This window comes from Ostrea edulis, chromosome 5, assembly GCF_947568905.1.
Source record: "Ostrea edulis chromosome 5, xbOstEdul1.1, whole genome shotgun sequence".
Classification (NCBI taxonomy): Eukaryota; Metazoa; Mollusca; class Bivalvia; order Ostreida; family Ostreidae; genus Ostrea; species Ostrea edulis.
The window spans coordinates 43,568,449-43,581,546 of record NC_079168.1 but is presented as its reverse complement, the minus strand read 5'-3'; the positions used below and the strand labels follow the sequence as shown (position 1 = coordinate 43,581,546).

Genomic DNA, 13,098 nt, shown 5'->3' with positions numbered 1-13,098 from the left:
ACATAGATACATGCTGATACAATCCTAATTATGCAACACATATATTTATTGCAATACAACAAATGCTCAAAACTTCTGGTGTAAAGACTTTTTTTAATATCCATTCATCATATTGTACAACATTAAAATGAGTTGAAATTCATATTTTTTTCCCAACTCACCTGATTTCTAAGAAACATGATTAAGATGAATGATTTCTGTGATATTTTTTTTTATTGAATTTTTTTTTTTAAAAGTCAGTGATATAAGTTTGTGATGACATGAAGTTGAACACTAGTCACTACAACACGATGAAGTACACTAAAACTTGAACTCCTTGTATTTTTTTGCAGCCTTTCCACTGTCTTGCTGTTGTTTTTTCCGTTTCTGAAAACAAAAACAAATTTACTATACTTTTGTGAAACAACTTTTATATATTATAAGTTCCTTTTTTAATACAATTACCATGAAATCAATATATATATATTTTTAATCAAAATAAATATCCAAAAAATTAAGCTGATTAGGCTATCTCAAATCATAATAGGCCGATCAAACTATCCCAAAACATATTAGGCTGATGAGGCTATCTCAAATCAGCTTAAGATATTCAATACATAATTAGCCAAAAAATTAAGCTCTTGAGGAAAACAGCCTAGTTTCACTTTAACGGTATCAACATAAAAAATAAAGTGCACCACCAGGATACCATGATACATCCATCTGAATCTACATGTAAGTGATGCATATCTAATTATCTATGTCTGCATACTCCAAGATCAGGTTTGATGGAGCCAAGCTTCACAGTGCTCAAGATATCCAAATATGACATGAATATGTAGCCATAAAATTCCAAAATTAGGCCACAGTGACCTACTTTTGGGTTGCTACACACCTTTCCCCACAAAATGCATCAGCTGACCTGTTTGATAGTCCTAGGCCTCACAGTGTGCAAGATATGATCCAGACAGTATAGGAGTATGTATAGCCATAAAATTCCAGGAGGCTACAGACCTGTTATAAGTTTACAACACACCTTTCCACCAAGATGCATCAGTTGACCAGGTTTGATAGTCATAGGCAGACCCGGACATGAAAAATCTGTCTTTTAGGTATACATGTATAATGATTCACATGAAGATTTTGAAGAATTAAAAATATTGCCCAGTTTAACATTGAACCCTGTGGGAAATACATGGTTTTGGCCTATGAATAAAACCAAACACACTTTCTAAAGAAAATTCTAAATATTGGGGAAAAAATGCATAAAAAATTGTTGTAATCTATAAAGAAAGTGAATGTCATTAGGCAATATCTGCTTAAATTTATATATATCTCCTTTTTTTATCAAGAGGAAATAACACTCTATGAAAATAACTTGCATCAAATTCTGAAATTCTCTAGACTCGTTTAACATTTGCATTATTAAGTTGAATGACTCCACTATGAGCATGGCACAAAAGTTGATGGCTCAGGATAGAATCTTTATCAGAATTTGTGACTGGAGTATTAATGGAGGATAGAATCTTTATCAGAAGTTGTGACTTTGTGGAGTATTAATGGAGGATAGAAACTTTATCAGAAGTTGTGACTGTGGCGTATTAATGGAGGGTAGAATCTTTATCAGAAGTTGTGACTTTGTGGCGTATTAAAAACTGCGCTTCATCCACCACTTGATTTTCTTCATTTGGCAATTATGACAAAATGAAGACAGATACCTTATAGATAAACCCTGTGCTTGATTTCCTGTATAAGCAGTACAGGTACCTTTTGTTTGGCAGCATGCTCAGCCACCATGTCACTAAGGTCCTCCTTCTCCAGCTGGGACTGCTGCTCTCGCATTGTCTGGTCGTACTTGGCCTGCATGGCTGCTGTATCGAGATCTAACTCCTCAGGATTAAGTGCCACTTCAATGCCTTCTGTGCCTGGTTTGTCTTTTTTACCTGCTATTACCTATAGGAAACCAAAAAGAGAGATGTTTAAAAAGTATTGATGATAAAAAGAAATAAGGTGTGTATCTATTATCTTACACAATATAGACATATAATGAGAGACACTTCGTTTACATGAATCTTATTGATAATACATGAGTACTTTAACCCATAATAAGTGATTTTGAAATTTTGGATAATTTAGAGGACCCTTTTTCTTTTAAAGTAATTTTATAATGTATCAAACATAAATGGATTGAACATAATTTGATACAAAGTAGCCTCCACTTATAATGAGCTCCGATATTACAAGGTACCATTTTTAAGGTGGCTCTTTACACTGAAATTTTTAAGCACCTCATAAGAAGTACAAATAAAAAGTTGTATGGTTTCACCAATACAATTATCTCTTAATTGCTTTATGTGATTTTCTGGGTTTTTTCTCTTCAGAATAATAAAAAAGGTGTTTTGTTTGCAAATAAGAAATTTCATTCAAAATTTCACTTACATTAAAATAATTTGGTGTAAAGAGCCTCCTGAAAATGGGAATTTTTAGTTTCAAATCATGTTCTAAAAATATATATTTCCTTTATAAAAATGTTGGTTAAAGCATAACAAGGTAAAAATCAGCCAATTAATAGAAACCACAATCATATATAGTAAGTAATCGAGATGTTGTCTATTGCACCTGCTGATCCAGGGTAGCTAATCTTTGGTCATCAACTTGAACCTGCACTTACCTAATGAAACCAATTATTCCTTGTCCCAATAATAAATGGGGAAGAAAAGAGACAGACAGACACATTGAAACCAAAACATCCCCCAAACTTGTTTTGGGGAGAAGAATGTACAGAAGTATCATTATACAAAAGGCCCATTGGCCACATTGCTCACCTGAGTCACCTTGGCCCTGTAATGTTGTTCAGCTGTTGTAATTTTTAAAAGATTTGTTTTTTTTCAATCTTTATTCCCTTGAAAAATATTGACCTCATATTGTGGCTCATACTTATCCCCAAAGGGTCGTGACATAACTATGACACAAGGTGACGAGACCAAATATCATGGTATGGAATGTAAGGTTTTGCCAAAAGGAATCTATAAACAAAATATGAAAGCCCTGCCTTAAACAGTTCAGAAGATATTGCCTAGGTTAGGTTTTCTTAAAAGTAAGCCAAATACCAAGGTCAAGGCCACAAGGTTAAAAACAAATGTCTTGTCACAAGGAATGTACATATGAAATATGAGAGTCATGTCACTTCATGAAATTCGTGAGCAAGGCTAAAGTTTCAGACAAAGACAAACAAAACAAAATGCCCCAGACTTTAGTCACAGGGGCATAGAGAAATTAATTTGAATTCACAAAGTTCAGGAATGTTAACGTTTGCATTTCAATATGATTTAGTGTGGCCCTGCTACTCTTGAAAAGAATTTGTTTTAATTAATTTCCAGTATATTCCCATACAAAGATTTAATCACCTACTGTGGCCTTACCATACTCCTGGGGTCCATGAATTCAACAAACTTGAACTACATGATGATACTTGCATATCAATATGACTAACCATGACCCTGCTGTTCTTGAGAAGAAGAGCTTTAAAGATGTTTCACTATATATTCCCATACAAAACTTTGATCCCACATTGTGGCCTCACCCTACCCTTGGAGGTCATGATTTGTTCAATCTGCACTATCTGGGGATGAATGCATATTGATATGACTAATTATGGCCATGCTGTTATTGAGAAGATTTTTAAAGATTCCCATGTAAAACTTTGATCCCCAGGGACCACAATTTGAAGAAACTTGAACCTGAACTACATAAGGATGATTGTATATCAATATGAGCAATCATGGTCTTGCTGTTATTGAGAAGATTTTCCCCATATGTTCCCCAACTAAAACTTTATTTTATTTGGGAGAGTAACAAAGAACATGTAAAGTAGAAAAAAGAAAAAAAAATCCAGATCAGTGTTCAAACTATATACGACAAGGGATATAACTTTTAAACAAAAAGACTTGGACGAAAGAAATGAAATGGTAGCTGTTTGGATTTTTGAGAATAAAAGACATTGATGTCATATCCCAAAATATTATTTGAACACATATGAAAATTGATTGAGAAAAAAAGATTATATATCAGCGTAATTTCTCAAAACATTATTTGAAACGGAGGTAATCATATTAATTGATTTGAAATTGTCAATCATTTCTGGCCAATGGCAAATCCCTCCAAAATAAACTAAAATACAACCGATTTCCACGTGAACCAACTTATTAGTGAGAATATACGGTAATTTATGATATTTTATTTACCTTTCCTGACTTCAGCAATCATAAACTTAACAAACTCAGTCCATACTACATAGGAAATACAGATGCTTATATAAAATTCTAACCTTGATTTTTAAAAAACACTTTTTAAAATGTCCCTATATATTCCAATATTAGCTTTGTCCTATATTATGGCCCAGTTTTGACCCTGAGGGACATGGTTTGACCCTAAGGGACATGGTTTGACTCTGAGGGACATGGTTTGACCCTGAGGGACATGGTTTGCAGGAAGTATGATGATGCTTGTACAGCATTGCTCTTCACAATACTTAAAAGAATTTGGTACATTCTATGCTGCTTTAAATTCACTCCTGGTTTTATTCTTTGCTTTGTGTCTAAATCCATTTTCACACTTTTTTACATTTAGAGTTTCTATGTCCATTCTATATAAATGTTATGGCTAAGTTATATTCACTGCAGTTTTGATTACCCAGTCAAAATAGCAAAAATAAAATGCAGCAAAAATAAGGCTGTATACAGTATTCCTTTGTTTGGGCTTCTATTGTGGCCCCATCCTTGCCAAAGGTGCTATGATTTGAAAGAAGTTGAATGTACCACACATCTAACTATTTCACATTGGTTTTGTCATTTATTTCCATTTATTTTCTTTCGATAAAACTTTACCCTATCTCAACTACATGTATTTTCAAATTATCTCCACCTATATGGGGACAACAAAGTGAGAAGTTAATCATCACTCAAACCAGGAATTGATATATAATCTTAAAGCAAAAAAGTTTACTTGGGCCTATGACTCTGGTGTGCTATGATTACTTCTAAACATAGATGCTGTTTTCAACCTTGCATGCAATACTTTCATACTGAAGATCAAGCACTCACAGCTGTCGTGTCGTACACATGGGCAGATCCCATCATAGCCCCACCCACGGAGGATTTTTTCTCGGGTAAGATTGTGTAGAGAGCCGGTGTTTCTCCTCCTTGATCCATTGCATCCTCAATCCTCTTCTTCCTCAGCTCTATCATGTCTGGGGTCTCCATTCCCATTGGTACAGACGTTATTCCACTGGGTGTCACCAGACTGCAATACATAATATTCTCTTACAAAAGAATCATTCCATCATTTGTAAAACAATCCTAAATTTAATCTGAGCTTATACTCTGTGATATGGAAACACTGGATTTCTTATAATCATTTCTTGCAAATGCTGGTATTTACACTTTCCTAAAATATACCTTTCACTTCCTACACATAAGGTTAATTTACTCCATGCCTTCAGCTGTTAAAGTGGAGAATAAAATAGCTTACCCCTCTGGACCAGGAGTGACAAGTCCTGAGGCATCTTCCTCCTCCTCCTCTTCTTCCTCTGATTCCTCTTCTGATGAAGACTCTTCATCCATTTCTCCCCAAAGAGATTTATCTACATCCTCCTCTGGTATGGGAGTCTAAAGTAACAGATACATATATATATATATATATATATAGAGAGAGAGAGAGAGAGAGAGAGAGAGAGAGAGAGAGAGAGAGAGAGAGAGAGAGATAAACAGATATAGAGAAAATGATCATTAAATGGAAATAACTTCAAACCAAATTCTTCAAGTTTTGACAATTAAAAGTCTTTTAATCCCTGTAGTGATGTAAGAAACTGTGGCCATAGATGGTGGCATAAACAAAACTGAATGTTGTCTCGCACTGTTGCAAACTGACCTGGAATTCTGAACTTTGTGTACCAAACACATCACCATACAGTGGTTTACCATTTTCATCGACTGGTGGTTTCCCCCATCCACCGGCATGGTAGCCAAATGAACAACTCTAAAAAAAAAAATTAGAAGGTAAAATTCAACAAATAACAATTACTAGTCTTAGAGGAAAATGTTCAGGTGTAACGGTAAAATGAAACAGTTCTATTGTGCCCTACAGAAGCTACTACGCCAAGCACTATTATCTGTTACATGCACAAACCTCAGGAATGGGGGCACTTAATCCGGGTATCTTCAGATTTGGATATGATGGAGGTGGTCCATATCTCTGCATGGCAATCAACCATGGAGGAGGAAACTTCTCAGAATTCTGTTACAAAATGCATTTAAATTTTTTTAGTATATTTACAATTATCAAAGGGGACATATTGTTGAAACCAATAATACACATACATATGTACTTTTTTTTTCATCACAAACACACATTTTTAACAAAAGGTCCGTACACCAAATTGCTTTTCTGAGTCACTTTGCCCATACAGGGTTAAGAGAATCAGGTTGGGACACTGAGAGTGTAAATCTTTAAAACCTTATTATGGATTCGCTCTGGTCCTAGGGTCATGGGATAAAGAAAATAGGATTTAACCTACATGGGGACTTCCATTTTCTAAATGAGAGACTTTATCCTTGTGATTTTTGAGAGATTTTTGTTTAAATTTTTTATATATTCCTATGTAAAAATGAAACCCTAATGTGCCATTGCCCCAGACCCTTAGGAATGGTTTCAACAAGTTTCAACTTGAATGCACACTACATGAAGAAGCTTGCCTAAATCAAATTGATAAACTGTACCCTTGTTTTGGACAAGATATTCAAAATTCCTCTGTAAAATTTAAATTTCATTTGTGCCTGCCACCCTGGTTCAGGGATCATTGTTTGAACAAACAGGAATTTACACTACACAAAGATGCTTGCATATCTATTCAATGAATTGTATTTGGACTATTCTTGAGAAAAAGATCTTTCAACCCCCCCCCCCCCCCTTATATATGCCAATGTGTTAAACCCTTAGTGTCCTCCCACCCTGGCCTTAGTGGTGTGATTGAACATGTCAGAGACTCATTGATATATTAATGTATAGAAATTTCGTAATTTCCATTTTATTCAATACTTTGAAACCATCCTGAGTTTGCAAATATTGTAATATATTCCCAATTTTTTAAATAAAGAATCTTCCTGTGTAATTCCATTCTATTATAGGGTTTTATCCAACTTTTAAATGTTACTACCCATTTATCATTGTTTTTCTGGAATTCTTAATGTTGCAGATGTGCACTAATTATACATCACTTGTTAGACTTTGATGATAATAGAAGAAAAGTTGAAGTGCCACATAACATGACACTCAGGGCTGTAGCAGTGAGGGATTTTTATCACAATGTCTACTGTGACACAGGACCTCTGTTTTTCAAGGTCATATCAAGAAAAAAATCGATTTTCACTTCTAATGGCAGGAACTTGGTGAGGAAACAGTCACTACCAATGTCTTAGGTTTGACGTGGCGTTGGTGAATGAACACTACTAATGTTAAACATTTTAAGTTTGACATGGCGCTGGTGAATGAACACTACTAATGTTAAATGTTTAAGTTTGAAGTGGCACTAGGTTTGAATCTGGGCTAATGCCCTAACCACTAGGCTCATGCTTTGAACAAACTTGAATACTCATTATATAAGGAAGCTTTCATGTGAGTTTTGGTATTCTGGTTCAGTGGTTTAGAAAATTCTAAAATGCCCCATCATATATCAACCGAAGGAGCCATGAAGCCTTGAATCCTCTTTACATAAGGATGCTTTGTGCCAATGTTGAAATTTGGCTTTTACTGACAGACATGTAGACACCCAACAAAAGTTGCAAAAAGTAATTTACAAAAAACATGAAACTATCCCATCTAGTAACATACTGTCTTGAAAACCAATAGTGACCCAGAGTAATATTTAGGGTTTCATCACTGAAGGTTTGATAAATATTTAACAAGAAATGTAACTTTATTCTTGTACACAAAGAATTCAATATTTCCTTTCCAGTGACCTTGAACCTTTTTCATTTGACATTGAAAACCAATAGGAAGTAAACATTCTAAACAAAGTACCATTCTTAAAAGTTTGACAAAACTTTGATAATAAATGTTGCCTAAATTTTGTCCTTCCAGTGATGTTGACTTTAAAACCCTTACAAAGATCTGAACACTAGTGTGACAATATTAAAATGTATATTGAAAGAAAAGTAAGCAAGCTCACAATGAATGACTATGTTACACATGATGAATGGCAATGTCATGCAAAAAATACAACAAATTCTTCTGCCTCTGTGCTATACTGTATTATTTTCACCAATATAAGTAGATGGCATTACTCAAGTCAAATGTAATATTGTTTAGAAATGTAAATTGTTTAAAATATCCAACAGAAATATTTTAATTACATGACTTGAAAACCGGTTTCATGCAAGTTGCACAAAATAGTATATTTTGGCCAAACTTCTATGTGTATGTTCAAAAGGGCATCAATCCCAGAAAAAGATCAAATCAAAATTTCCTGTGAATATGCACATCTACACCATATGTCCATATTAAATACAAAGTTACATGATATTCTGTTAGCGGTTTCAGAGGAGTTGTGCTGACAAACTGTTCCAGTAGTACCTGGTATATTTAATTTTAGTCAAAGTTCAAAGGGTATAACTTCCAGAAAAAACAAGAGGTACTGTGAGCAATGCTCACTAAGAATACCCCCCGCTTACCCCAATCTCCCAAAGGGTGTTGGTAATAGGTATAAACTACCTCTTTTCTGAGTGTAAAAAACAAATGGCATGACAAACCGAACCATATTGCTACTTCGATGTCCAGTGCGCGTGACCTTTGACCTTTAGACCCCAAAATCGATAGGGAACATCTTCATCCCATGGGTAGTCCATATGTATGATATGGTGACTGTAGGTGGAAAGGATAACGCTTTAGAGCCCGGAAACCATATTGCTACTTCGATGTCCAGTGCACTTGACCTTTGACCTTTTGACCCCAAAATCGATAGGGAACATCTTGATCCCATGGGTAGTCCATATATATGATATGGTGATGGTAGGTGGAAAGGATAATGCTTTAGAGCCCGGAAACCATTGCGTCTACAGACGGACGGACGGACAACCCGATTCCAGTATACCCCCCCACAACTTGTTGCGGGGGGTATAAAAATCTAATCAAAATTTCCTGTGAATATGCACATTTACACAGTAAGTCCTTATTAAATACAAAGTTTCATGAAATTCTGTTGATTGGTTTCAGAGAAGTTGTGTTGAGAAGAACAGGACTGATACCGTAGGCCAAAAACATTATACCCTCTGCAAGTTGTTGCTAAATCCTGCATACATGAAATTTTGGAATTTCCCTTCCGGTTACCTTGACCTTCCATATGTATAAATTTTGAAAACCAAAATGAAACCAAGGCCTTTGTGCACTTCACATCTCTGTTATGAGGAGATAATAAAACTAAGACAGACAAACTAATCACTGATATCATTCATACAATCCAACATCCAATATCTGAACTTTCCTAATCAAAGTGCTTACATGTCCCAGAGGCATTCCTAGAGCAGTTTTCAACTCATCCGAGAGATTCCCTGGCTTTTTCTCTTTCAATCTGGTTTCAAATTCTTTTCCCTGTTTAAATAAGAATAACAGATTGTCACAATATTTCAAAAGGCAGTACAGGCATGTTACACATGCTTCCATACAATCAGATTTTTCTTTGGATATCTGGTTACCTCAGACAGTGGATCAATCATTGGGACTTCAGATTTGTTGACAGAGTCAAATTTTTCATGGGGATTTTATTTTTTTATTTGACACTAAATTTGCAATTTTTTGTTAACTTGTATCTTTTCAAGTTTTTCACACCAAAACAGTATTAAGTATATTTGATAAATGTCATCAATTATAATTTCCATTATACTTCCTTCAATACATCCATGTAAATGTTATCATGATTTTTTCCCCTTTTTCCTTTGAGAATTAGCCCTAATACACTTATGCTATAGTACTATTTTGTTGTCTACTTGACACATTTCTGTCAAATGTTTGTGAAACACTTATGCCCCATATGGCCAAACTCCAGGGTCAAGGTCATGAGGTCAAACATTTTGGTACAAAAAGAAATGTCTTGTCACAAGGAATACACATGAGATATATGAAAACCCTTTTACTATCCATTCAAAAGTTATGGTCAAGGTTTAAGATTTATGAGTGTATATTCATGCCATTCATTACTACTCAGTAACGTTTAAATCCACAATACTCCCTTGACATTACCTCATAATACAGATCCCCATGAATTGTCATCTTAGGTTTTGTTTGCCACCTAAAGAAAGCATCATGAAGTTTCTGGTAATCAATGTCAATTTTTCCCATCTTTGGTCGCACCTTCTCCCTCATCTTGGCCTTCAAATTCTTTTGATCTTCCTATAAATAGCAAATCCATAGAAATATAAGACTCATACTCATGTACTACACACAGTTGTTCAATTTTAAACCATGGCAACCCTTATTGCTTCACTGACAATGTCATTTTTTCGAGGATATTATACTGCCAGTAATTTGCTGTTTATGGTCTTAAATGTTTCCAAGACAGACATAAACATTTTGCTACATCTGTTATTAAAATAAATGAAAGAAAGCTCCCAAATGTTCATGAAAATTGACCCATCACAAAACAGAACAAGTCAATGGCAAGATCATACCTTCTTGAACTCACATGCATATTACTTTCTACCATAATTGGCATATATATATATATATTGGAATATATATTCCTATGCCATTAGCCTAGTCATTTATATATATTTCTATGCCATTAAGGGATTTTTCAAAAAAAAAGGTTGCCATCACTTTCACAGCTAATGCCCCTTTAAAAAAGTATTTGTACAAGCACAATTATGGCGTCGGTGGCCGAGTGGTTAGGCCGTCAGACTCTCGACTGAAATTTCGTGGGTTCGAGTCCTGGCCGCGGCATGGCTGACGTTGTGTCCTTGGGAAAGGCACTTTACATGAATTTCCTCACTCCACCCAAGTGTAAAAGGGGTACCTGGCTATAGACAGTGAAAGATATCGTTAGAATGTTAGTGTTCTAGCGCTTGTAATGGCAGCTTGCACTGTATGCTTCCTAGGAGGCTGAGAAAGTTCTAGATTGATATAAGGTCTGCCGGGGTAATAATGTACATTGATTATTGTAAAGTGCTTTGAGCAGCATACGCTGGAAAAGGCGCTATATAAAACCAATCATTATTATTATTATAATTGTGAAGACCAATTATCCTACCAACCTTTTCAGCTAAAGCCTCTCTCATTTCCATGATTCCAGTGGCTTTGATGTAATCAGGCAATTCAAATGGAGGTTTCTCTATACCCCTCTTTCCTTGGAGGTATTTTCTCTTGAAGCACCAGTGTCGTGGAACAGGGACAGTGTTCCTGGTAGCTTTAAGATGTACCAGTAGACGGGGATCCTGGGCAGTGACATCGTGCATCTCTACCACATCCGGCCGACTGACCAGTTGTTTCAGTTGAGCGACACTTAATCGTGTCATCTTCTTTAACTTTTTCTTGGACAGTTTCTGGCCGTCATCTTCCTCTTTCTTAACCTATTCATGAACATCACTTCTTATTCAATGCATTCATGTACATGGCATTTTATAACTAATCCTTAATATCTGTATGCTTGCTGATACTTCAAATACATTATTTTCAATAAGATACTATTATAATCTGCCAATTATAAAGTCTCCCAAAATGAAGCACTGGCTCTACTCAAGTTATCTTAATATTACATGTACCAGTTTGTTGTGTAAATCAGTTAGTAGGACCAATCATTTAACCATCATTGTTCATGATATCAGTCCATGTTCTGAAGGTATATAAGCTTTTAAGACCAAGGTCATTAGTTAAGAGTATTTAAAAGTAAATTAACCTTAATATAGTTTATAGGCTCAATCATCCGATCATAATTGTTGAAAATCCCATGTCTCTAAAAGTCGAGGGTCTAAAGGTATTCAAGTATTGATGATCAAGGTCATATATCAAGGTCACTTAAGTCACTTGGCTTGATACTAGTTTGTAAGCTTTATTACCCAATCATGATTATTGAAGATTCCAGGACTCTACCAGTCAAGGTTCTGAAGTTATTCCAGTTCATATGATCAAGGTCAAAGGCCAAGGTCACTGGAGTTGGTTGACCTTTTTACGAGTTTGTAGTTGACATCATCCCCTTATGATTACTGAAAATTCTAAGACTGTACCTATGATATTTCCCAAGTTATATCTCTTGAAATATGGAATTAAATTTTTCTCTGTTAAACCCCATCCCCATTTTATCCCCTAAAAGGTACCTAAACCCCCTTCAATCCAAAAATGGAAACATTCCTACACAACTAGATATAATGAATTATCATATCCTTGAGTATTAAATACTTTCATCAACCAGTGACAGAAAACAGCCACGGACAGTTTAGGTGCTCGAAAGAAGAAGTGGAACAAGAGGCCCATGGGCCACATCGCTCACCTGAGTCACCTTGGTCCATACCAGAAGATTTTCCATATATATTTGTATGTAAAACCGTAGTCCCTATTATGGCCCCAAACCTACCCCTGGAGGCCATGGTTTTTGCAAACTTGAATCTACACTATGTCAGAAAGCTTTCATGTAAATGTGAACTTCTTTGGCCCAATGGTTCTTGAGAAGAAGATTTTTCCTATATATTTGTATTTAAAACTTTGATCCCCTATTGTGGCCCCATCCGACCCCCGGGGGCCAGGATCTTAACAATTTAGAATCTGCACTATATCAGGAAGCTTTCATATAAATCTCAGCTTTTCTGGCTCAGTGGTTCTTGAGAAGAAGATTTTTAAAGATTTTTCCTATATATTTGTATGTAAAACTTTGATCCCCTATTGTGGCCCCATCCGACCCCCGGGGGCCATGATTTTAACAATTTAGAATCTGCACTACCTAATAAAGCTTATCTATAAATTTCATCTTTTCTGGCCCAGTGGTTTTTGAGAAGAAGTCAAATATGTTAAAAGTTTACAGACGGACGGACGGCGGAATACGAGTGATCAGAATAGCTCACTTGAGCTTTAAGCTCAGGT

The 13,098-nt window shown here is 35.5% G+C and overlaps 1 protein-coding gene across 1 annotated transcript in view; it reads right to left on the bottom strand.

Annotated features, from left to right (window-relative positions):
• Positions 1 to 73: 73 nt before the first annotated feature.
• The window catches only part of LOC125650043 (splicing factor 3B subunit 2-like), a 32,710-nt gene continuing 19,685 nt past the window's right edge, over positions 74 to 13,098 (bottom strand). Inside the window, exons 13-21 of the mRNA XM_056164530.1 lie at positions 11,280 to 11,594; positions 10,270 to 10,419; positions 9,532 to 9,621; positions 6,166 to 6,273; positions 5,908 to 6,015; positions 5,509 to 5,645; positions 5,082 to 5,280; positions 1,747 to 1,932; positions 74 to 366 (exon numbers count right to left, since the gene is read on the bottom strand). Coding sequence (XP_056020505.1) covers positions 301 to 366; positions 1,747 to 1,932; positions 5,082 to 5,280; positions 5,509 to 5,645; positions 5,908 to 6,015; positions 6,166 to 6,273; positions 9,532 to 9,621; positions 10,270 to 10,419; positions 11,280 to 11,594 — 1,359 coding nt within the window. The 3' untranslated portion in view covers positions 74 to 300. The remainder of the gene's footprint in view (positions 367 to 1,746; positions 1,933 to 5,081; positions 5,281 to 5,508; positions 5,646 to 5,907; positions 6,016 to 6,165; positions 6,274 to 9,531; positions 9,622 to 10,269; positions 10,420 to 11,279; positions 11,595 to 13,098) is intronic.